Below are 25,499 nucleotides of genomic sequence, written 5' to 3'. Positions count from 1 at the left end.
ATAACATAGTTGATTCTTACTTTCAGTGGTTTATTCCCTTGAATGGTTTAACAAAATAGTTCAATACTTTCCCTGTTCCAATTTAATCTAAGTAAGTATATTACAGTTGCACCGTAATTATATTCATGTTTGAATCAAGTAGTTTATTTATGGTACAATTGTACAAACTCCGGACTTGTATTTGGTTGCCCATTAAACCGCGGCGACGCGCATTGTCTGTAGCCACCGCGCTCGCTCAACATATGACAGCACCCAGCATGGGTACCTCGTTTGTAGAGAAGCTGTTATTTTTAAAGATGTTTAAGATGTATTTTTGAGTGATATGTGCTATCGTGGAATAGACATACACATTTCTTTGTTGAACAGTTTAGATGTTGCCCAGTTTTCATAGCCAACGCTGTAGGTGTTTTCACCGGTGATGGCACCATGTTGACTGTGCGTTGTTGGTAAGGATGCGGTACTGCACAAATCAAGAAATTAAAGCTATCTAGCTAACTAGAGAAGTTGCACCTATCTGAAGTCCCCCTTGAGTCAGACGAACGGGTAAGTGTTCATTTTGGGGGATAAAAATGCAACTAATTTTTGTATTTTTTTCGTTAGCTTTTGGACAGCCATGAGTCCCATTTAGTCCCAGACATTGTTATTATATTAAAATTTGTCAGTTTTGCATTAATTTCATTTAGTATTAGTGACATACAAAAGAGTATTGTAAGTAGGCCTTTAGAACTAGTTTACTTACGCCACGAAATATCGTCCTTGTCAACTGTGTGCTAAGTTTGTTCTGTTTCTGAAATCATGATACCGTCAGATAACTGCCACTTTCTGAGCTCATTACTGTCTTAAACTGTGAGTTTTAAACCAGTTGATGTCTGAATGTTATCTTCACAAATTAGTTGAAAATCAATCTCTGCGGTTGTGGAAAATATAAATGTGTACATTATTGGGCATGTTGTGCAAGATGTTGGGCAGCCAGGTAAATTATTGTGGCGCCCCCTTGTGATGAACGTTTGCACTTCATGACGGACTTTTTTTTGTTTGAAAAAAAGTTTTGGCAACATTATTATGCAAGAGCAGAAATATGACAATCAAGCTTGATTGAAATGCATGTACCCTGCATTGGGTTTAGCACTGATGCTCTATGCTTTTCAGTATCAGCTTTAACCAGAATGAAGTCTCATCCAAACATGAGGAAAAACTAGACTGACAGAGTAGAAGTACTGCTTAGAGTTTCCTCATGACTGCGCTCTCAGTGTCAACACAGGAGAAACATTAAATTGTTTTTATGCTGTTTATTATACTTTTTTACCTCATATTCCTCAGGTGCACATCAAGCCCCAAACTGAACTGTCCAAAGTCATGAAGGCTAAATCCCGCTCCAAACATGGCCAGAAAAATGGCCAGAAAAATGGCAGCAACAAAAGAATCAAAAACCCCAAATGGCATCAGCACGGGCCCAGCCACAGCAAGTCGCTTCTCACGGCGGTCGGCCAAAACCTGCTCGTGTCATCGGCCAGAAATGAACACGGCGCAGGGGACAGTGGGAAACGACCCACCATGAACACGAAAAGACAATTTGCTACAAGTAGCAGTAGTAGTAGGACTATGAACACCCAATCACCCGCAGCTGCAGAACCCGCACGGAAAACCCAAGCGATGACTTCACATGCTAACGGACAGACGGCCAAGTCTTGGTCGAGTGGTTCTGACAGCGATACGGAGGACTCTCAGGGCTGGAGGTCCTATGCCCAGTCGGTGCTGCAGAACGGCTCCACCACAGCAGCAGCGGCGCCCGGTGCGGAGGTGGAGGAAGGGCAACAGAACCAATGCCCTGCAGGAGGGGAGGACACGCAGCTGTTCCTCACCCAGTTCGACCACGTCAAGAATCGCACACTGATGGTCATGCAGCCCGGACAAGTAAGTAGATTTGTCAAGTCGAGTGTGTCAAGTCAAGTACTGTATTGTCAGGATTGTCTATGTAACAGGGTTAGCGCAGAAGTTTGAAATTGTGTTTGACCAGTCTCTAATGTGTAGTTAAACTAAACATGCATGACAAAAATCATACACACATACACACATGTTGTAGAAAAACCAACATACTAATACAAGACATGTACAATAAATACACACACACACACACACACACACACACACACACACACACACACACACACACACACACACACACACACACACACACACACACACACACACACACAGACACGGTGTGCAATAACAAGGCAAACCTGATGGACAATAAATATACACACACACACACACACACAAACATGCACGCGCTCTCTTCTTTTAGATGATTTACCTCTTAACTTAACCAGCAAGGTTTATACCTGAACCAGCTTCTTGGTATAGGCCTCAGGTGTCTGCTGACATGCCTATATCGTAATGTGTGTTTGTGTGTGTGATTCTCTCTCTAGACTCTCCCTGAATCTCAAATGGTGCACTTGTGCACTTCAGTGTTCATGTTTTAGTGTGTATGGCGTATTGGTTACACACTGAAACATAGTGCCCGAAGTGCATAAGTGCGCCATTTGAGATTCCGTGTCTGTGTTTCCGTGGGAGGTGTCTGTTGACGTGCCTGGGGTGCATTTCTGGAAAGTGTGGTTCTCAGTAGTTAGCTACTTCAATAGTTGCCAATGGGAAATTGCATTGCAACCAACAAAGTAGCTAACCTAGTTAGCAACTTTGGTTTCCAGAAATGCACCCCTGTATTGTAATGTGTGTTTGTGTTTGTGTTTTTCTTCTTCTCTAGACGCTGTGTTTCCGCGGCCGGTGTCTGTTGACCTGCCTTTATTCTAATACTAATAAGTTGCTTATGTCTTCTGTGTGTGTGATTCTCTCTAGACGTTATGTTTCCGTGGGCGGTGCCTGCTGACCTGCCTGTACGGGCGTGTGGAGGTGCTGGGCTTCACCATCGAGGAGGGGCAGCAGCCGTACCCCCTCTACTCCCCCGCCTCCCACTGCCCCCTCTCCATCACCGCGCTGGCACACAGCCCCCTCAACGCCAAGCACCGCCGGGAGGGACGCCAGGAGGCCAAGCTGATCGTACGCAAACACCTGAGCACAGGTAATGTTGCATTACTACTATATAGTAAACACCTGAGCACAGGTAATGTTGCATTACTATAGCAAACACCTGAGCACAGGTAATGTTGCATTACTATAGTAGACACCTGAGCACAGGTAATGTTGCATTACTATAGTAGACACCTGAGCACAGGTAACGTTGCATTAAACACCTGAGCACAGGTAATGTTGCATTAAACACCTGAGCACAGGTAATGTTGCATTACTATAGTAAACACCTGAGCACAGGTAACCCTGCATTAAACACCTTAGCACAGGTAATGTTGCATTACGTACTATAGTAACCACCTGATCACAGGTAATGTTGCATTACTTACTATAGTAAACACCTGAGCACAGGTAATGTTGCATTAAACGCCTGAGCACAGGTAATGTTGCATTACTATAGGACAGTGGTTCCCAACCTTTTTCTTAAGGGACCCATGTTTTTACTATTGTAAGCTTTGGTGACCCAACCACGCGAGCGCCCGCACGAGAAGGAGTCACAAGATGCCCTCTGTTTCCTGCGAAAACTAATTTTAGTTATTTTATTCCTCAATTCGTCTTTGGTCAAATATAGAATAAATGTTTAATGTAGCACTTACAATTTGTTGCTTCTATGCATTTATTAGTTAAATGCTTTGTCTTTTATTCAACACGGGCTATATATATTTAAAATGAAACCCCTTAAAATCAAGAGGGCTCCGCGACCCCCTGTGGATCTTTGGCGACCCATCAGGGGGGTCCCGACCCATAGGTTGGGAACGACTGCTATAGGAAACACCTGAGCACAGGTAATGTTTCATTACTATAGGAAACACCTGAGCACAGGTAATGCTTCATTAGTACTATAGTAAACACCTGAGCACAGGTAATGTTGCATTAAACACCTGAGCATAGGTAATGCTTCATTAAGTCTGAATTATAGGCTAAGCAATGCCAAGGTTGTTATTGTATTTTTCAATCAGATGTTTTCTGATTGACAGTTCCAACCAGGAAAATATTTGATCTGCTGTAAAATTGACAGTTGAAAATTGTTCAAATCTGTTGGCCAGACGGTCGAAACGTTACTTCAAAAATAAAACATGGCGCAAAATATGCAGCATTTTCTTTATTTTCTTTGACATGAGAACGACATTTGAAATGGCTAATGTGATGTAATGTCATGTAATGTCGTGTGTGTTTCCGTAGTGCCCAAGAATCACCTGCTGAATGAGATGGAGGCTGACTCGTGTGTGATCCTGCTGGAGCCGCTGGAGAACTCCCTCACGCGCTTCCTCACCAGCCAGAGCACGCTCAAGGAGCTCTTCGCACTCAGCTCGGTACGCCTGGTATCTTTTTAAAAGGGACACTGTGTGAGATTTTTTGTTGTTTATTTCCAGTATTCATGCTACCCATTCACTAATGTTACCTTTTTCATGAATACTTACCACCACCATCAAATTCTAAGTATTCATTATGACTGGAAAAATTGCACTGTTCATACATGAAAAGGGGGATCTTCTCCATGGTCCGCCATTTTGAATTTCCAAAAATAGCCATTTGTAGCTGCAAAAATGACTATACTTGGACCATACTAGAAAATATGTGTTTATTACTTAATAAACTTTCATGTAACTATCAAATTTGGCAATAGGCAGCCCAGTTTCAATGAGCAGCATAGTTGCAGTACCTTTTTTGACCATTTCATGCACAGTGTCCCTGTAATAACACGTTCTGGTTTCCTGTCTCCAGAGAGAGCTGCGTGAGGATGCGGCGGTGGCCAACTCGGCCCTGAGTGCGGTGGGGGTGACGGCCCTGAGCACCAGCGGGGGACACCAGGGCCTGGTCAGCTCCCGCAGCTACAGGGACGCCCTGCACAGACTGGTCAGAGTCTGGGGAGGTGCGTACGTCACAGGGATTATAGCAGTGCTTTTCAACAATGGGGTTGAGACCAGGGTTGCCAGATGAGAGTGATGATTTCCAGCCCCCAAAAAATGCTCAAAACCCGCCTGGAAGCACTAAATCCCACCCAATTTGAACGAAACTCCATTGATTTCTACGGCCGGTGTATAAGTCGGCTGAAAAACCCGCCCAAATGCCCTTTTTACCCACAGAAGGCCATCCTAAGCAGCCCAACTGGCCTGGAAACCGCCCAATCTGGCAACACTGGTTGAGACCCCCATGTGGGGTCGCTTGGAATTCAAATGGGGTCGCCTCAAATGTCTAGGTGTGACAAAATTACGCCGAGAAATATTACTGATTAATATAACATAATAACTAACTTAATTACATTTTGATTGAACATCAACGTACGATCTTAGTAAATGTAACATTTTCTTTTTTACTCAGTGATTAAGGTTTATTATTTGCATTCATTGCGCTGTTAATGTCCCCAATGTTCTCATCATGCATTACCTCTGCAGGACTGATAGCATTCAGGCTCCATGCCTGATTTCAGGCTTGACAGAGTTTGCAAAAAAAAAAACAAGAACATTGATAATAATTAGCCAATAGGTTATTCTTATCTCAGAAAGTGTTACAGGTTCAGGGTTTTCTTCTTACTATCAGTCTTGAATAATGGTCATACACAGGCAATTAAATGTTTGAAATATGTGTCAAAATAGGCCTACGTTATGTCACTATGCAGTATCTTGTCGTCGTCGTTAGTGGAAAAAAATCCTGAGCCTGAACTTTTTTCCCTGCTCTATCACCCCTGCCTCTGTAACTCTGAAATGCTTCAACAGATGACGAAGGGGATCGCTGTCCAGTAATCCTGGTGTACGGTGCTAAGAACTCTGGGAAATCTACCTTCGTCCGCCACCTCATCAACAGCCTACTAAATCAGTAAGGAGCACAAACGCATATCCACCAATGATCACATCATTACAAATGCTCATACCATCATTACATCACAATTTCCCTCGGGGGAAAAATATATGATACTCTACTGTACTCTGCTCTACATTCTTGCCTCGCCACACCCATTCAGCCATCTTTGGAGATATGAGCTTTTAGCAGAATATTCAAGGACAAATTTGATGTCAAACTAAAGGGGTATCCCACTATTTTCGGGCTTAATACAGTTAAAATCGTTGGCTGGAGTTTATAAAGGTGGTAAAGTGTCTTATTTTCCAAGTTGTCGCTAAGCTAGTGAAAGTCAATGGATCCGTGTAGCATTGCTACATGCTACACGGATCCATTGACTTTCACTAGCTTAGCGACATGCTCCCTCTTTTAACTTGTCTTAAAACAAGACAACAGCTTACATGAAAAATAAGACACTTTACCACCTATATAAACCCTGGCCAACGATTTTAACTGTATTAAGCCCCAAAATAGTGGCATACCCCTTTAATTATGGCAATGTGTGCTAGATGGACTTGCATAGTAGTTGCTGTCCTAGCATTGTGAACTACGCCACTACCCTAGTCCCTGGTCCTTTCAAAAGGCTTGTAATAATAATATATGGCATTGATGTAGTTGCCTTGTTACGTAATGGGGGAAATACTTCAGTGTTTAAATAAATGTTCAAGCTGCGAAATGTATAGAGGCCTGTGATCACTGCTGAGGATTATATATAAATTGAAGAGCTCTTTTCCAAAACGCTATATCCACTTTTTGCATTTTAATACTGGAATTGACTGTTAAGAGGTCCTATCATCTATGTGTGAATTCTTGCCATTCAAATGTTTTGAGAACATACTTTAAAACCTCTATAAAAATGCATTTTGCAATGCATTTCAATGGAATGCCCAATACAAAAATGTCGTCATTGTTATGTTTTTCCGCAGCACGGCGAGTGTGGAGTACCTGGAGTGTGATGTAGGCCAGACGGAGTTCACTCCTCCTGGATGCCTGTCACAGACGGTAGTCACAGAACCCCTTCTGGGTAGGTGTCCATTTTATGCAAAGCAAAAAAACCTAAAATGAAACAGCATGTTTCTTGTAAGTAGTTAAGTAAGGGTTAACGTTCGGCGAGAAGGTCGCTACCGTGGAATAGCAGCACGACAGAGAGAATCTTTAGACCCCGACGCGGAGCAGAGGGGTCTTGTTCTCTCTGAAGTGCTGCTATTCCACAAAGCGACCGACTCGCCGAAAGTTAACCCGCTTATTATATGGATATACTTAAATGATTCACACATGGCGGGGACATTTCTTTAAGTCTATTATAGTTTTTAATGTCAAAAGATTGTTGCTGCGCAAAACAAAACAGTGCCGTTGTGGAACACCGCTAGGCAACAGCTAGGTAGCCAGGACAACAGGTGTTGTCTATCACAGCAGCTGATTAGAGTCTTGTTGAAAAGTCGCTTTAGCAGTGAAAAGTCTTGTTGCCATTGACAGCGGTCTGTTATAGACCAACCCGTCCGTTATCGAAAAATAACAGACGTGCGAACGTTGGGGAGCCCCGTTGAAATGAATGGAGCATTCGACCGATGACGTCACACCATATAATAATTATTGTGAACAACTGGTTTCACTGTAACATTTGGGGGTTGTTAACCTGCGCTTGCTATATTCGTTACATTTTGGCTGGGTTGTAATTATAACACCTCTCATTGCCTTATGCCGAGTTGTCTCTTGCACCCAAATGTCTGTCTTGTCTCGAGTCACATGGAATAGCGAGAAGCGTAATTTAAATTTCTTTTTGTTTGTCCAGTTCACGTGAAGAAATTTAAAGCAAAGCTGATAATATAGTTTTGATTTGACTTACTTTTCATTTTTTCGTGAAGCACTTTGGACTGCATCTGTGTGTGAAATGTGCTATACAAATGAAATGGCCTTGCATTTTACATTATGTTACATTACATTATTGCACTTGGCAGACACTTTTTAACCAAAGCGACTTACAATCGAGGACATAATCATAGCTAACATCACTAGCACATACGACAGGGGTATTCAATTAAATGTTAACGAGGGCCAGTTTTTCAAATTCCTCCCAGTTAAGGGGCCGAACTTTACGTATGTATTATGGTTGGCGTCTGTCAATGAAAAAAATATGGGAGACTTCATTGAAGTGGAGGGTTTGGGGGTCCTCCCCCAGAAACTTTTGCATTTCTTAGATGTAATTTCCTGCATTTTAATGTCCCGTGTCCCATTTCAGCACGATAATGGAACCCATACTTTCATCTCTAAATTCAAAACAAAAAACAATTCTGTATTTCAAGGGACTTGTGGGGGGCCAGAACCTTGCTGTCCAAGGGCCGCATCTGGCCCCAGGGCCGCCATTTGAATAGCCCTGATATACGAAGTACAGAGGAAATATACAGAAGAACAAGTGCAGAAGCAAAGTAGGCTTCGGTTTTTTTCCTTTCCTGGCCTTTGTATCGAGCTGATTTTAAAGGTGGGGTTGCAGGTTAACCATTTTAAGAAAATGTACTATTATGACATCATGTTGGGGGTTCCGCAGGCTCATAGGAGTGTATGTAGAACCTTAGAATCCTGGGGGAGTTCCCCCAACGTGATGTCATACCTGCAACCCCACCTTTTAACTATTTAAAATGTTGTTGTGCTTCAGGTCCTCCATTCACCCACCAGCTGCAGCCGCGCCACATGGTGTACTACGGCCAGGCGGACTGCCAGGCGGACCTCGACCGCTACCTGGAGTCCCTCAAGTCCCTCTGGAGACACCACAGCGGAGACATGCCCGTCATCATCAACACCATGGGCTGGGTCAAAGGTCAGCAGACGCATGTAGCCATTGGCCGAATATTTACTAAGTAATAAACTAATATTCACTAGTATGACATGCCCGTCATCCTCAACTCCATGAGCTGGGTCAAAGGTCAGCAGAGACATAGCAGAAAGGTTTTATGGCTATGGGTGCATTCCAATATGCAGACCTCCGTCCTCCACTTGTGCTTGTGACCTCACCCTGCCTCCTGGCTCCGCCTCCATGGAGAAAACAAGAAAGTTTCCCAGCTGTCAGCCTAGCCACAATTTTTTTAGGGGGACTGTTTGTCATTCACCATCCCAATTGCAAATAAGAAAATCACATTAGAATTGTGCTTTTGCAAGATAATGAATTAATTTTCTGTTATCAGTGACATCACCATGAGGTCACAAGCAGGCAAGTGAGCAAGGGAGGACGGAAGTCCGCATATTGAAATGCTGCCTAAAGGGCCGTACACACACGTCGCTACTAGTTACTCGCTCAGCGGATGAAGTCAATAGAATGTCGATGTGTTCCAGCGAGACTCGTAGGCGAGCACTGTACAAGCGATGCGATGTGGGCGGATTCCGAGTTGAAAATATTTTATCTTCGAGCGAGGCGAGTAAGCGAGTAACCAATTGGAATGCAGAGTTCGGTACTTCTCGCCTGTTCATTGGCAGTTAAAGCCGCGGGAACTTTCAGTGAACGTTCCACGAAAGAGTGGCGAGTAGGCGAGCAAGCGAAAAGCTAGCTTTGTGTGTGTACGCCGCTTTAGATGAGGGAGCAAACTCGCAACGTTTCCGGGTGGTACTGTACTCTAGAGACGCTGTTTCCCTTTTTCTTCTTCTAACTTCCTCTGTCTCTTCTCTTCTTCTCCTCTTCTCAGGTCTTGGTTTCCAGCTGTTGGTGGACCTGGTGCGTCTCTTCTCCGTGACCCACGTGGTGCAGCTGAGTTTCGGGAGCACGTCTCAGTGTCCCGCCCTGACGCCCGAGTACCTGAGGACCGCTCACGGCTGGCAGACGCACCCCCCGGCCCCGCACCCCCCCGCGGGGCTGGGACAAGAGGAGTTCCAGGAGACCCCCCACAGCCACGCGTTCCTCAGCGTCCACTCAGAGTTTGAGGGTGCAGGCTCCTCAGGGGAGATGTGAGTGGCTTTTATGCCTTTATTTGTGTGATAGGACAATGAGAGGCAGACAAAAAATGAGTGGGGAGAGAGAGATGGGGAAGGTTCGGCAAATGACCCGGGCCGGAATCGAATCGAAGCTGGGTCGCCAGCATAGCAGTGCAGTCCGGTCAGAGCCACGGTTTGGTCGAACAAACCCAGTTTCGCCATTTCCAGCGAGTAATTGTTAGCAGGGCTTATAGTACAGTATTCAGGCTGATTTCAGACTTGATTGAGGCCTCTGTTAGTCAAGGTGGGAAAGGGGTTAAGACGCATTAACAAGTTCCTGTAGTATGTTTGCAGGAGCGCAGTACTAAGCTACCCCATAGCATTCCACTGTTACTAATGGGTTGTTATATGCTATTTAATTTTGTGGAGATTTTTCACATCATATTTCTTATAAAATTGCACAGCATAGTCTCTCCAGTGGTGACATATCTCTGGTTAGCAGGTTAACATGCCCAAAGTCAACTTTACCTCAGATTTCTCCCCTAATTCCACCTGTTTAGTTAATGCGTATTTATATTTGTCCTTTATATATTTTTTCATTCCTTCATGATTTAAGAATTCTTTTTTTTATATTTGACTCTGAAGGCGACACCAGCGCAGCAATGAGCTGAGAGACCTGGCTCTGATGGGATACTTCAGCCAGATGCAGGCACCCGACTCAAACGTCATCAGACCACTCCACTGCTTCACACCTTACCAGGTACCACCATCACATTACATTACCTTCTATTACATTACATTACATGGCATTACATCAAATGATATTACGCTACATTACATTACACTACATGACAATAAGCTTAGCTGACACTTTTATTCAAAGAAACTTATAGATATTTACATTTATGTGGGGTTAGGACACTTCAGCCATGGAGGGAGGTAATAGGGAAAGGTAAGGGTGGGATTCGAACCTGCACCCCTCTGATCTAAAGACCACTTCCCTACCCAAGGGAAACAAGAAGAGTCACAGCACACTGGTGTACTTCATTTTGCTGCTTTTTTCATTTAGTGAACAATAGGGCTGGGTTCAAAAGATCGAATCGCGATCCAATATCGATTTGTGTTCGAAAAGGGCAATATTGATTCACAACTTTGTGGATCGATCTTTTGTAGATCATTATAGGCGCTATTTTCTCAACCACATCCTGTAGCTCTCTTTCACAGTTTCCCACTTATTTCTCACATACCAAGGCATTTCATGTTTGTGTGGGCATCAAAGGCTGAGATATTTAGTTTTTTATAGTCGGTCTTAGAATTCTAGGTATAAATGGGTTAAAGTGACAAACCAGCAATACAAAAGATCGATATTGAATTGAATCGAATTGGATCGTGGATCGAATCAGATTGCAACATTCTGGATCATAATCGAATCGATCCAGGACATTTGGATCGATTCCCAGCCCTAGTGAACAACGTGTTTCGCTTGCACTTTGTCGGTTTCACTTTGACATCCGCATACCCCCCCACAGGTGGAATGAGTGATTCACAAGTAGGAGGTATGCGAATGTCATAAAAAGCGAACCTAACGAAGCGCAAGCGAAACACATTGTTTACTAAATAAAAAAAACAGCCAAATTATGTCAATGAGTGTGCAGTGATTCATGAAAGCTGTTATCGGTGCCATTGTTATTATTACTGTATGTGCACTTGTCAGTTTTTCTCAGTGCTTGATGTGAAAGTCTAGTCGCAGTACGACTGAACACTTGTTAAGTACGAGTATAATGAGCAGTATCGGGAGCCGATACCAGTATCGGTATTGGTGCATCCCTAGACTGAACACTTGTTAAGTGCGGCCTCCATGCGTGGCTCAATGGATAAATGTGAATAAACGTCAGTGTTGCCAGATATACGATAACGATTGTACTTGTACCATCATTTTGTCCTCTGTTCTATCAAAAACAAATAATGTATGATAATTTCAGAGTTTTCATTCAGTTCATTTAGTTGCCTTGAAACAACCACTTGTTTAGTGTACAATAAAAAAGCCCCCCAAAATGATAAAGTTTTGGTACGATAGTTCAACATTTTCCATCTGGCAACACTATCAAATCAGGGATTCGATTTTTTTTTCAATACTTAAGAATTCCCCACGATACGATTCGGTTCGATTCGATTTTTTCCAATTACTTTTCCACTACTATTGTGTTATGGAGCTAGGGCATTGCACAGGGGCCAGCGATTCGATTCTTTTCGATTCTAAGAATGCCCCACGATACGATGCGATTCAATTAAATCGCCGGCCGATACTTCCGATACATCGATACAATTCGATTTAATTTCCATCCTCTAATGCCTACCCCTCTCCCAGGTGCCCCTCTCGGCAGTGGCGGTGGGCGTGACCCATTGTGAGGTGGCTCCGACGCACATCCTGTACGCGGCCAACGCCAGCCTGGTGGGGCTCTGCTGCCTGGATGAGAAGGTGGCGGGAGGCCGCGGGGGCCCAGTGCTGCTCTCTCAGACTCCCATCTGCTCCTGCGTAGGCCTGGGTAAGTGGTGGTGGTGTTGTTTTGGTAACACTTTATTTTAGGGATATAGGGGGATAGGGATATTAGCACTAACACATACAATGTCCCTGTATAAGTAACTTGTAAGGCATGTACAAAGCAAAATGAAACTGTTGAATGAAAATGAAATGAAATGAAATGAAATTGGTTAGGCATGTATTCGCAAATGTCTTGTTCATGCACAATAAGGCATTTATTACCAATTTAACCTTAGTAAGGACCTAGTAGGCCTTAGCGTCTGCTTAGTACATGCCTTACAAGTTACTTATGCAGGCATTAACATTGTATGTATTAGTGCTAATGGATGCGTCCCTAAAATAAAGTGTTACCGTTTTTTTAAGATATATATAATTTTTTATTTTTTATTTTTTATTTTTTTGTGGTCTTTTAGACTTTTATTAGTGACAGGACAGTTTGAGAGAGAGAGACTGGAAACGTTTGGGAGAGAGAGAGACGGGGAAGAGTCCCGGGTCGGCCCACGTAGCAGACGAGTGCCCTACCGTTGGCACCACGTTAGGGCCTTTGTTTGTTTTGTTTTCTTATACCTTTATTTGATAGGGCAGTTGAGAGAGGGACAGGAAATGAGTGGGGAGAATGAGTTGGGTAAGGATCTGCAAATGACACAGGCAGGAATCAAACCCGAGTCGGCGGCCTAGTGGCCCCGTGCCCTACCGTTAGGCCACAGTAGCAGGGTCTGGGTAAGTGTTGTTGTAGGAGTTAGGAGTGATTCATGATGAATGATATAACTTAACATGTTTGTATTCATCAGAAGGTGAAACCGCCGTGAACGGAGTACGTGGTTCATTCAAAGTTCAGAGAGGTGACTTGTCTGAGTGGTGGACCATGTCGAGAATGTAGTCTTTACCTCTGATTTATATCTGCTATGTCACGGTGAATAGGAGTCTGTAAGCGGCCCTGCTGACAGTCACGTAATCATGTTTGTGAAATGAGGTCCCCAGGGGATGGCGTAACTGCAGTAACTTACATTTTGACATTTTCCTACCCTACTGTCTTGGAAAAAAACTGTTACCTCTTACCTCACCTGACATTGAATATCAAGTAAGGTGAGCTTCTACCTACCAGATTTAAACCCAAGTACTCAGTCATAACATTTGACTTTATTTTTTATTTTTTTAAAGATATTTTTTCTTTTTTAAATTCAGATAGGACAGTGAGACAGACAGAAAATGAGTGGGGAGAGAGAGACTGGGAAGGGTCTGTAAATAACCTTGGGCCGGAATCGAACCCGGGTTCGCCTGTGTAGAAGTGCAGTAACCCTTGAGCCATGGCAGGGCTTGTACATTACATTTGACTTGTAATGTAATGCTAATTGGTCTCATCTTTAGGGCTGGGTATCGCAGCCATGTTCCTGCATCGATTCGATTTCGATTCTTAGGGCTTTGAATCGATTAATTACGATTCAATTCGATTCATTCCGAACTGATTCAATCCGTTCCCTTCTTGGTGCCAGGGTTTCCCCAAAAGATGCTGTTGCCTATTTTTATATAAAATTGTCAAAGGGATGTGGCTTGACCGTGTTAACAGATTGCTAATTTGTAATAAGTAGGCCTAGGCCTAATTTACTAATACCTACTGGGTATTTTCCATATACCTAAATTAAACAAAAAGAACAAAAAGAAAAAGAACCAAAAAAACGATTTTGTGCCCCGTAAATCGATTATGTGAATTTCGATTCGATCGATTATCGATTAACTCGATTATTTTACCCCGCCCCACTCATCTTTGGGTTTCCTTCAAGACCTCAGTGAGCGAGCAGTCTGCAGATTTTGCAGAAATGTTTGAAATGTGGCCTCTGTCGTTTGCTGCACATGTTTGGCATGACTGACTGATTACTGGTTCTTCTAACAGGTTATCTTTTGTGCAGCCACAATATTTGCGGGAAAAAAAACCCAGATGTGCCGTTCTTTAACGAGTTTTCCTGTCTGTCAGCCTCTCTCTCTCACTCTTGCGTGCGCTCTCTCTCTCGCTCTCTCTCTCTCGCGCGCACGCTTGCTCTCTCTCTCTCTCTCTCGCTCGCGCGTGTGCACGCGCACGCTTTCTCTCTCTTTCTCTCTCTCTCTTTCTCTCTCTCTCTTTCTCTCTCTCTCTCTCTCTCTCTCTCTCTCTCTCTCTCTCTCTCTCTATATATCTTGCTCTCGCTCGCTCGCTCTCTCTCTCTCTCTCTCTCTCTCTCTCAATCGCTCTCTCTGTCTCACTTTTATCTGTCTTTCTCATAGTCTCTCTCTTGCATTCTCTCTCTCTCTCTCTCTCTCTCTCTCTCGCTCTCTCTCTCTCGCTCGCACGCTTGCTCTCTCTCTCTCTCTCTCGCTCGCGCGCGTGCACGCGCACGCTTTCTCTCTCTTTCTCTCTCTTTCTCTCTCTCTCTCTCTCTCTCTATATCTTGCTCTCGCTCGCTCGCTCGCTCTCTCTCTCTCTCTCTCTCTCTCTCTCTCTCTCTCTCTCTCTCTCTCTCTCTCAATCGCTCTCTCTGTCTCACTTTTATCTGTCTTTCTCATAGTCTCTCTCTTGCATTCTCTCTCTCTGTCTCACTTTTATCTGTCTTTCTCATAGTCTCTCTCTTGCATTCTCTCTCTCTCTCTCTCTCTCTCTCTCTCTCTCTCTCTCTCTCTCTCCTCATCAATCTAACCTCCTCCTCCTCCTCCCCCCGTGTTGTGTGGTGTGGCAGGTGTCTTGAGAGGAGTGGACATGATCCGTGGTCTCTACTTCCTGGTTACTCCGGTTCCTCCTGCTCTCCTGAGTCGGGTCAACTGCCTGCTGCTGGGAGAGATCTCCCTGCCCAAAGCCCTGATGACCACACAGGTACATCACACTCACACAAACATTATTATATATACTTAGCTGACTAGGGGTGTAACGGTACACAAAAATCACGGTTCGGTACGTACCTCAGTTTTAGGGTCACGGTTCGGTACATTTTCGGTACAGTATATGGGAACCAAATGGAAAACCATTTTCTTCCTCAGTATGTTGTTTATTTAACCAAAATATTGTCAAAATACAAACGATACACCCTCGAACGATACACCCTCTCTCAGGGTTCTGTACGAGCCTCTGCATGTAGTGGCAGCATAATGTAAAAACATGAACAGAGTAGCCTTTTACTCAATCTTTCGGTTCAGCACTGTTCGATTCAGTACAGGTCTTTTTGGTACGGTACGTTGGTTCGGTTCGATATCGTTACACCCCTATAGCTGACATTAGGCTATTCAGGCACAACACAGCACAAAACAATTCTATTAGAGTAAGATGCCCCGGCCGGCCCTGCCGTGACCAACTGGTAGGGCTCTCGCCTGCCATGCGGCTGACCCGGGTTCGATTCCCACCCCGGGTCCTTTGCCGACCCCCCTCCCCATTCGCTTCCTGTCTACCTCTCATACTGTCCTGTCCATAATAAAGTCTAAAAAGACCAAAAAGCATCTAGAGTAAGATGCCCCAAACTCTGCAAAGGAGTGTCCCATCCTTCTTCTTCTCTTGCTGTGGCGTTTGGTGATGGCTTGCATAAAATGTGCATGAGATGGCTGCCCCCATTAAACCATCACTATGCAACATTTCTTAAAGGGAAACTCCGGCTAATTTCAACATGCATTTATAACGACTCACACTATCCTTGAATTGTCGACACCCAAAGACACAGATGTTTTTTTGTTCAGACCTTCAGACCCTAGTCTGCTAATTGGCCGCATGGTTTGTTTACATTGTATTTGAGACGTCTTAACATACTGCAAATATCATCCCAAAAAGGTAGTGCTGTGTTGTAAGGTGTCTGTTTATGTTGCATAACATTTAGGATGATGTTTGGAGTATGTTGAGACGTTTCAGACACTGTGTAAACAAGCCATGTCCCCAGTTAACACCCTGGGATCTCAAAAGAGGCTGAGCAGAATAAATACAGCGTGGGCAAAGAACTGCATGTTGAAATTGGCTGGAATTACCCTTTAAGTTGAAAGATGGGTACATACACCTGCACTCGCACAGCACCACACTGCCTAAGCCTGGTTTAGACTCCTCCTGCAACTACAGGAGATGGACTGTCAGCGGGGGGTGGCGGCAGATTACGTACACAAACAGCCACCACGCCTCCCTCTGCAGAGCTGAAACAACCCCTTGCATCGATGAACGTATACTTCTCCCTGGCTGAATTGTCCGTTATCTGCCGCCACCGCCCCGCTGACAGTTCGTTTCCTGCAGTTGCAGAAGGAGTCTAAACCAGGCTTTAGTGTTACCTCTCAGAGTTCTCCGGCGAACTCAAGGTCACTAAACCAGCACTATGCAATGTTTTGAGTCTTTAAGTCGGTAGGTGGTCACGGTACAACATACTCGCACAACATCACACTGCTTAGGTTAGGTGTACACATCGAGTAGTCCGGTGAACTCCAGGTCATTACGTCAACACCATGCAACATATCTGACTACCTAAAACGATACATGGTTTACATCAGAATCTAACACTGTGCAGCCTCGAGTCATTCTCGATTCTGATTGGCTGATAGCCGTTGTAAATCGGGCGTAAACCCACACCTTCAAACTGAAGATTCTATACATCGTACTCCCACAGCACCACACTGCTTAGGTCAGGGGAGGGGATCTATGTTTCGATGGTCGTCTGCGGGCCTTGAGGCAGTCTTATCTGGCCCCTGATATAATTTCAATATTATGCCGTTTCACGTGAAATATGACCTGTTTTGTAAGGGAATCTTAAGAATGACATTTGCAATATAATTAAGTTATATTTTCAGGGGATGTAGTGTTCTGGTCTGTTCTAAAGCTGGCCATCTTCAATATAGGCCTAGAATGTAGGGGGAAATCCTAGTTTGTGTTTCTAGTACGGCCCTTGGAGGACATCCCCACCCCTGGCTTAGGTGTACCTATCAGGGTTGTCCGGTGCACTCCGGGTCATTAAACAGACACCATGCAACATTTCTGAGTCCTAAGTGGGTAGCTGGTTACATGGCTGATGATTATGGCTTATTACATGGCGGAGGAGCAGCCTGTTGTCCCGCCCAGTAGTGGTCTGTGAGGGAAAAACCATGATTGCAAGTTGGCTGGTGCTGGGGCTTACGACAACCACAGACCGGACTGACATGTCTCAGGCATGTCGAAAATTGGTGCAAAATCATTACTTTACCTGAATTAACTGAGATGATAATGATGATCTGTGTTTTTGTTTGCCGTTCTGCTGTGCTCAAACAATCACACGTTGCCAAGGAGCGGAAAATGTTGAAGAGCTGTGTGTCTATACAACAGTGAACATCCAATGTCTGTAGTGTAGGTTCGTAAGAGATACCCATACACTCCGCGCCATCATCACTTTTTAAAGGAGCAGTCTACCATTTCTTGAAATGTACCCATTTCTCACCTCCCTTCAAGTTAAATTATTCAGTTCTATCTTTCACTTTACCAAGCTAGCATATACTGTGTCATTAAACTGAATGGGACCATTAGCTGTTAGTTGGTACCATTCGGTTCAATGCTACATGCTATCTTGGAGTTACAAGTTGTGTCACCAGTCAGAGAATGGCTGAAAGAACAGGGGAACTGTAAAACTCAATTATTAAGCTTGAGGGGAGGCAGGAAATTAGCATATTTCTAGAAATGCTTTAATGCTGCAAAAAAACAATTTTGAACCATAATTTGCAAACTTTATTACTAAACTGTTGCATGTGATCAAATAAATGTGATGATAGTTGAAAGCAGAACTTCCTCCCAGGCCCTCGCCCAGACAGTACAACCCTGGCCAGGTCTCTAGGGTAAGCTGAGCTCTGACCTTGTGGACTTAGCCAAGATCAAGGCAAACACAACATCAACAGGCTAATGGTTAAGGAGATGCTGAAGCAAAGGCCAGGTCAGGTCGTGTGTTTGTTAGAAAGACCAACGTTTGAATGGTGAGCCTCCCACAAGTTCAACATTCATGCATTTCATACATTTAGCTTTGTCTTGTCTGTCGTCTTTTGGTAAGATGGCTAACACCATTTTACATAATTGTAGATCTCCATAATTTTTAGATATGATGTAGGCTATTGATGAGGGTGCACCAAGGTAGTGTGTTTTTTTTTGTCAATCTACTGTATTGCCATGATTTACATTTTAGATTCCCTATGAATTCATGTCGATGTAATATCCCGGTAATTGTATATTCCTTTAAAAATGTGCTGTGTACTCTGTTTCGTTATAGTTTGTTTTCAGACTTACTATACAGTATGTGGAGCTTGATTTGGGTCTTAGTCAGCTGCGAAGTTGCTTTATAAAAGTCCCTACTATCCTTGTAAACACAACGAAGGACACAAAAGTTACATGAAGTCTAGAAGGCTTCACAGGACATCTTCACACCAGCAGCAACAAAAACAACAAAGCGGAATTCAAGCATTGCAACATTCCAATTGGCTGTCTCCAAAATGTGTCGTAGCACATTATTACCATCAAGCTTACTGTCGTTGCTGTTGCTCTTGTCGCCACTTAACATTTTTGTTGCTTTTGTTGCCTTCTGATCCATACAAAGTCAATTACTTCCGGCACTAATGTCACGTCACGTCAGGGCTGTTCATACCTAAAGAGTAGTGCGATGATGTCATGATGTAGTAATGGCAAACATCAACTGCATTTCCCAAGTCATCAGGATTATATTAGGAGCACATAATTAAGCGATTATAGGATTAAGTCTGGTGTGAATGGAAATGTGGTGTTGATGTTCTGACAGACAGAAGTGCTTCCTTATTCCGTGTGCGTGTGTGTGTGTGCATGCGTGCGTGTGCGAGAGAGAGAGATCTGACTTTGGCTAAATGTATGTAAGCGTGTGCTGTATGGTGAATATGTGTGTAATGATGTGTGTATACTAATGCCTGTGTGTGTTTTTTTCCTGTATTAATGTATGTATGCTACTGGACACCTTTAATGTCCCTCTGTATTGATAAATTATACTCTACTCTACTCTTTTCCAGGGCGGAGTGGACGGGGACCTGCCATATGTGACCACCGACTACAGCTTTGAGCTGACCGGAGCAGGCAAGGTCCACGTCTTCAAAGGACTCTACAGACCAAGCTTTGTCAAGCAGTCCAATTCAACTGCAAACAAGATGTAACACACCCCCAGGATGGGTACCCACCTGAATGTCAGCAATGTATGGGACTCTCTTTATGGATGCAGAGACTATTTTTTTCTTCCTGCCTCTGAATGTGAGCTAAGGAGAGCTCAGCTCAACGGCGCCCCTGTTGGCACTGTAAGGGATTGCCTTTATTTATGCTCTGGCCATGCGGTTCTTGGGCCGCCCATGCGTTCGTTCAGACTGTACCAGCCAACCAGCCGGGGGCCTATACTAAGAAGCTGGTGCAGGAGTAAAGCAGGTTAAGTTAAGAGGTAAATCATCTAATAGAAGAGCCTTGGGTCCTTATTTTCTGAAGCAAATGAGGACTCCAGGCTCTTCTAGTAGATTATGGGCCAGCATCTTGGTATAGACCCCAGAGGTGTCAAATGGTGGAATGAGTTTATACTAGCTATCATCGTTTCAATACTTTTAATAATATAGGTCATGGTTTTTGCCTGCTGCTGCGTGTAGGCACTGTACACCTTTCAACTGTTTTACCCCTTCGTAAGAAAATAAATAAACTTCATTTTGAGTGGTAGAATATGTTTTGAGTATTTTCAGTCCGCTGTGTCATCTGATTTGAGGAAACGACCATTTATGTTGGGGTCTCTCTCTAATGGGCTTGTCGAGGTGTTAGGAATAGGGTGCCGCTCATCACAATGATTGTTAAACGATGTTTGTTATTTGATGTTTCACCAACATCATTATCCACATTCTCACTGCAGTACGCACCTTGTACACACACCCTTTTAATCTAGTCCCAAAAGTTGAAGATGAGCAATATTGTTTGGCTTTTTTGCCTTTATTATTGATAGGACAGTTGTGTGAGCGGGACAGGAAATGGGTTGGGGGAGAGATTCGGGGAAGGAATGCCAAATGACCTGGGCAGGGATCCGACGCCACGGTATGGCCATACACATTCCTTTTTTAATTAGTCCCAACAGTTGAAGATAAGCGGTGGATCAAATCTCACCGCAATGAGTGAGTGATGGCGTGAAATGCAGATATTGCAAACAAAAACACCAAGTATCACACAAGTTGTCAGGGCAGTGATGTTTCAGCAGTAGCACACGTCAGGCAATGCAAAAACAGACAGTGCTACTATTGTATGGACTTTTTTCTTTGTTTTTAGTGGGCTATCTAAGAAGCATATTCATTGCAGCATACCAACCACAAATTACTAATTAATTTATGGGTATTAAATGCCGTTACTCTACCTGACGTCTGTGCCACACAAAAAAAGAAACCCCTTTCACCCTGTAGCTTCACTGGCAAACTTGATTTTTTTTTTTTTTTGTATGCTGCAAAACTCCAGAGCATTCAAATATGTGCTCTTAATAGATCATATTAGATTAGATTTAAACTTTATTTATGCCCAAGGGGAGATTCATGTTCCAGGTTGCTCTGTATAGATAGATTTAAAATAATAATGATAATAATACAAAAAATAGTTCAAAAATAAATAAGGGTGTTCATTATGCAGAAAAGTCTTGAAGTTTGTCTTTGTCCTTAAAGGTGCACTGTGTGAGATTTTTAGTTGTTTATTACCAGAATTCATGCTGCCCATTCACTAATGTTACCTTTTTCATGAATACTTACCACCACCATCAAATTCTAAGTATTCTTTATGACTTGCACTTTTCATACATGAAAAGGGGGATCTTCTCCATATTCCGCCATTTTGAATATCCAGAAATATAAATTTTTAGCTGCAAAAATTACTGTACTTCGGCCATACAAGGAAATATAACTTTCATGAAAAGATACAATTTGGCTATAGGCAACCCAGTTTCAATGAGCAGCATAGTTGCAGTACCTTTTTTGACCATTTCCGGCACAGTTCACCTTTAATTGACAAATTATAGAGCTGTATGGCATTTGCGACAAATGATTTTCTCAGTCTGTCAGTTCTGCATTTCAGAGCCCTCACCCTCCAGCTTTATGCGTTTCAGTGTATGTGTGTGTGTGTGTGTGTGTGTGTGTAATTGCATGGTGCGAATGAGTGAGTGAGCATGTCAGGAACAGCTTCCTCCTCCTGCTCCCGCTCCTCTCAGCTGCGGCCTTGACAGGCTCAGACAGGGTCCTCCTCAAGGTGTGGCCGCCCTCGTCTCCTTAGTAACCAGCACTCCCCACCCCATTACAAATACACGTTTCAATAGGGCGCCGCTGTGGGAAAGCACCATACGCGTCGCTCAAGTAGAAGAGGCTCCTTCTGAAACGTAATTCATGACATCTTCATGTCTGCGTTTTGTTTATTATCTTTTCGGTTTGATCGTTTCCTTCAGCTTCGTATCTTTTATTCAATCTCTTTTGCTCTTACATGGTCTGACAGTGAGATTTCTTCCTCTCTCTTTTTTTTTTTACACTTCGTCTCACACTGGAAGTTTGTGTGTCGTGTGCTGTGCTTGCGTGGGTGACTCACATGTCTGGGTTGACTGAAGTTTGGATTAGTGTTCAGTGACGCAACTTCAATGAGACGAGTCGGGACTTACATTTCTTTTTTTGTCTGAGACTGGCTGCTTTCACTCAGTCTGCAAAATAAAACGGTTTCAAGTTCAGTAGGTGAAAATGCTCACCTTATGCATTATGTGCTGTATATTAAGACGTAACCCAAATGTTAAAAAAAACTATTTCGGCTATATTTTATGATTCCTCATTTTTAGATTAAAATAGATGTTAGTTATACACCGTTATAAAATATTACAGATGTGAAAATGCCAGAACTACGAATTCCAGAAGTGCAAACGGGCATAAACATTTCTCAGTCACCAAAAGCACAAGAAAGCTGTACTTTCAGCAGTTTGTGTAGAGTACAGTAGAGTAGAGTGTACTCAATAGTCCCCAGGGGGAAATTTGTTTTGGGATTCAACAATCACTGCGTTACATACAGTACTCACTCACATATCCAGCATACAACACAATACATTAAAAGAACATAGAAAAACATGAAGACTGTGCACTGCCTGTGCATGGCATGTCTATTTGTCAGGGGTATAGGGTCACGGTTTCCTTAAATGTAGAGGCATGCTGCTTATAAGCCATGCGTTCCATGGTGGCGTCACTTCTACAACGAATTGGAGGCAAAGTTTACACTACTGCTAAAGGTGTTTATGTCGGCTGGGGATGTTGAAATCTAACGCGGAAGGAAGCCCATGTAGACCTGTGAAGCCTGTAAATGATCAACAAAAATGCATTAGAAAATGTTATTACGGTGATGTCCTGGTTTATGATCATGCAAGGGATAGCAGGCCATTTTGAAACCAAAAAACTACCCATGAAGTAGTTGACTCATGAAGTAGTTGACGTCATGATAACATATTCTTTTTTCCCTAAACTCAGCCTACCACTAAAGATGGGTAGATGTGGGCTGTTTTGGCTAGCCTGGGAAACCCCATGATGCTTTGCACTTGTCGTTCCGATCTGAAAGACAGCATGGAGTCTACCCTCCGCAAGGGGACCAGATCATGGTCCCTGTCTCTCTCCAATCAGAAAGTAGGGAGGCGTGGAAAGGCGATTACTGCAGTTTGTTTGAATACATACTGTACAACTGACATGATTGGCTATGGATACATATGCCAAATGATATACATTTGTAATGCCCAATAAACAGCAGTTGTCAGTTGTAAACCACACACCCCTCACGGGATTTACTGTGGGCAGGTCTTCAGACCTTATCTCACTTGTGTGACTAGGTCTAGTGATATCTAGGCAATGTTTTGGGTGTAATGGGAAGGATATCCAAATAGGAAGTGACTAGATAGATAAAGTAACTAGACGACTAGTTGACATATGGCGATGTGTCATGGAGGCAATCTTGCATCAACCTTTTCTTTTGAATTTAGGCTGAAAAATGTCTGCAATCAATTACTCAGCCCTGAGGAAGGTCATTAGACCGAAAGCTTGGCCATTAAAAAGGACTTAAGAACGGACATTTTTAGATGGCTTTGGTGTCTGTCCGTCCGTCCGTCCGTCCGTCCGTCCCTCCGTCCCTCCGTCCGTCCGTCCGTCCGCCCTCCCGTGATGTGTTTCCCTCCCGTGATGCGTTTCTGAATTGTGATTCCCTCCTGTGATTCCCTCTTGTGTCCACAAGGTGGCAGTCGCTCAGTTTTGGCCTGGAGCTCATGCGTGCAAACCAACCGTGCTCTTTGCCAGTGAGAAAAACATGGCGGCACTTCCTGTGGATTTTCACATGAAAGTTTTGCTTAATTTAAAGTCCCTAAGCGACTATAAATGTTGTGGCTTCCATATATTGATGTAAAAGTGCCCCACGAAGTAATGAAGCACAACAAAGTTACTCCACATTACCATTTGACCACTCGTTTTTCTATGCTAACAGGGTAGCTAATGTAGCATTGTAAATGATCCAGGGAGAAAGGGGGAAATGTTGTGATTTCAGTCCGCCTGAGGCAACGATTTTCGTGGGGAAGATGACCTGCATCTCGGTGGCATTGAACCACGCCCCCGTGCCTTATTTGGCTCGCTCAGCACGTGCGTCCTCAGTCCAATCGCAATGCTTTATTTTCCCCAGACGTTTAATCGCATTTAAGTGAAAGTGCCATGTATACACATCGCAAAATAACTCTTAATCCGATCTATTTAAATCGCATTTATTAAATCGGACTTAAAAACATCATGTACACGTAGCCAATGTCTCATTGATTAGTTTATGGAACTTACGGTTTGTCTGTTACGGTCCACGAAGACAATATCCACGTGAAAACGCAAACGCCTGCAAACCACTGTTTTGACAGAAATACAGTTCACCTGTCGCCTACTCTGTTTTCTTCCCAAAGCGGCATTTAAAAGCAGGGCCGCGTTATCCTATGGTGCAACCGGTGCTGCAGCACCGGGCCCCGCCACTAGAGGGGGCCCCGGACGTCGTGAGATTGGAAAATATGAAACGATATTTGAGACAATCAATTGTACTTTTGACGCATTTCGCCATCCGTAGGCAAGCAGAGGCGCATATGCATATCTTGTCACCAGGCTAGACAGGCAGCTTGGGCCCCCCAAGACTGTAGCTGGGGAACAGTAGTGGCGATTTGTTACAAGTGTTCTTTCTTTTTAATTCTCGCTTGGGCCCCCTACTGAGGCTAGAATCGCCTCTGCATGCACGCAGGAATCGGAGGTCGTAACTTATCATTTCAGTCAGATGCTTCTGGTTGTGTGCCACCAGTGAAAACGGTGGTCAATAATTTTATAGTTTGATGATGGGCTACTGTCTAAAAAAGATGCGAGAAACTCGGCGTCAGCACTTGCCTCAGATTGTACGGATAAACTTCAGCCCGGCATGGATTAACCCATTGAAGAGAAGGTTGGCAACGTTATCCATTTTTGGTCAGTGTTATAATCTCTTTTTGTAATTATTGCATAGCGATCATGGACTTGTGCAATCATGTAGGCTTAAGCTAAGCAAACAGAGCACAGCACACCAACCTAACTTTATCTTATTCTATTGTTAAAACATGGGGAAATAAATCACGCAGCCAACTGCATTCGCGAAACAAAAGTATTGCATGGCGCGGCGAGGACCACTTCTGAGGTGTTTTTTAAAAAGTGTTCACAATAATGCTACGTAGCAAGTGCACCAACCAGCACTCAAAGTTCTGACAGTCTGACAACAACAGGGCAAGCCAATCTAGCAAACACAAAAATGATATAGGCTAGTCGCATTTCCCTAAAGCACTGTAATAGGTCTAATGTCGATGCTCTGTCAGCGTATATCTTTGCGTTCGGCTTTGTGTTCAGTTAAAACATGCCTGGGTACCACTCGCGGATTGTTCAGTTAGCAAGTGGCTCTTATCTGGGAGGGAAAAAAACTTGCGTGATACATCCACATCCACATCTAAACATTTGGCCTACGAGTTTGCACCATAATCTACTGTAATGATTGCACACTATTGCATTGTAATGCACCATCTAGATGAAAACCGCTGAATTCTTAATTGGTAGCCTATATGGTACATTTTGAGGGGATTTCGTGACAGCTTCACTTTGCTGTGGTTCG

General features: G+C 43.6%; 1 protein-coding gene across 2 annotated transcripts; it reads left to right on the top strand.

Annotated features, from left to right (window-relative positions):
* The first annotated feature begins 29 nt into the window (after positions 1-29).
* On the top strand, positions 30-20,022 carry nol9 (nucleolar protein 9). Of its 2 annotated transcripts, none has more exons than XM_063207869.1 (13): positions 30-91; positions 1,321-1,914; positions 2,860-3,082; positions 4,273-4,403; positions 4,816-4,963; positions 5,808-5,907; positions 6,855-6,952; positions 8,582-8,743; positions 9,603-9,861; positions 10,474-10,588; positions 12,197-12,374; positions 15,079-15,212; positions 19,349-20,022. In XM_063207869.1, exons 2-13 carry the CDS (start codon positions 1,357-1,359, stop codon positions 19,487-19,489), a joined length of 2,247 nt encoding a protein of 748 aa, XP_063063939.1. In that variant the 5' UTR covers positions 30-91; positions 1,321-1,356; the 3' UTR covers positions 19,490-20,022. The 2 variants fall into 2 exon arrangements, with proteins under 2 accessions (XP_063063939.1, XP_063063938.1); XM_063207868.1 differs by lacking the exon at positions 30-91 and adding an exon at positions 232-543.
* Positions 20,023-25,499: the final 5,477 nt, after the last annotated feature.

The sequence above is a fragment of the Engraulis encrasicolus genome, chromosome 10, assembly GCF_034702125.1.
Source record: "Engraulis encrasicolus isolate BLACKSEA-1 chromosome 10, IST_EnEncr_1.0, whole genome shotgun sequence".
NCBI classification, from domain to species: domain Eukaryota; kingdom Metazoa; phylum Chordata; class Actinopteri; order Clupeiformes; family Engraulidae; genus Engraulis; species Engraulis encrasicolus.
The sequence above is the reverse complement of the archived record's forward strand: the minus strand, read 5'-3'. Positions and strand labels throughout refer to the sequence as shown.

What these genes read in the sequence shown, in the direction of transcription:
- nol9 (XM_063207869.1), top strand. Translation starts at nt 1,357, where the DNA reads ATGAAGGCTAAATCCCGCTCCAAACATGGCCAGAAAAATGGCCAGAAA. An exon ending in ACTGGTCAGAGTCTGGGGAG is followed by an intron (nt 4,964 to 5,807) that starts GTGCGTACGTCA and finishes ATGCTTCAACAG; the next exon opens with ATGACGAAGGGGATCGCTGT. An exon ending in CTGCTCCTGCGTAGGCCTGG is followed by an intron (nt 12,375 to 15,078) that starts GTAAGTGGTGGT and finishes GTGGTGTGGCAG; the next exon opens with GTGTCTTGAGAGGAGTGGAC.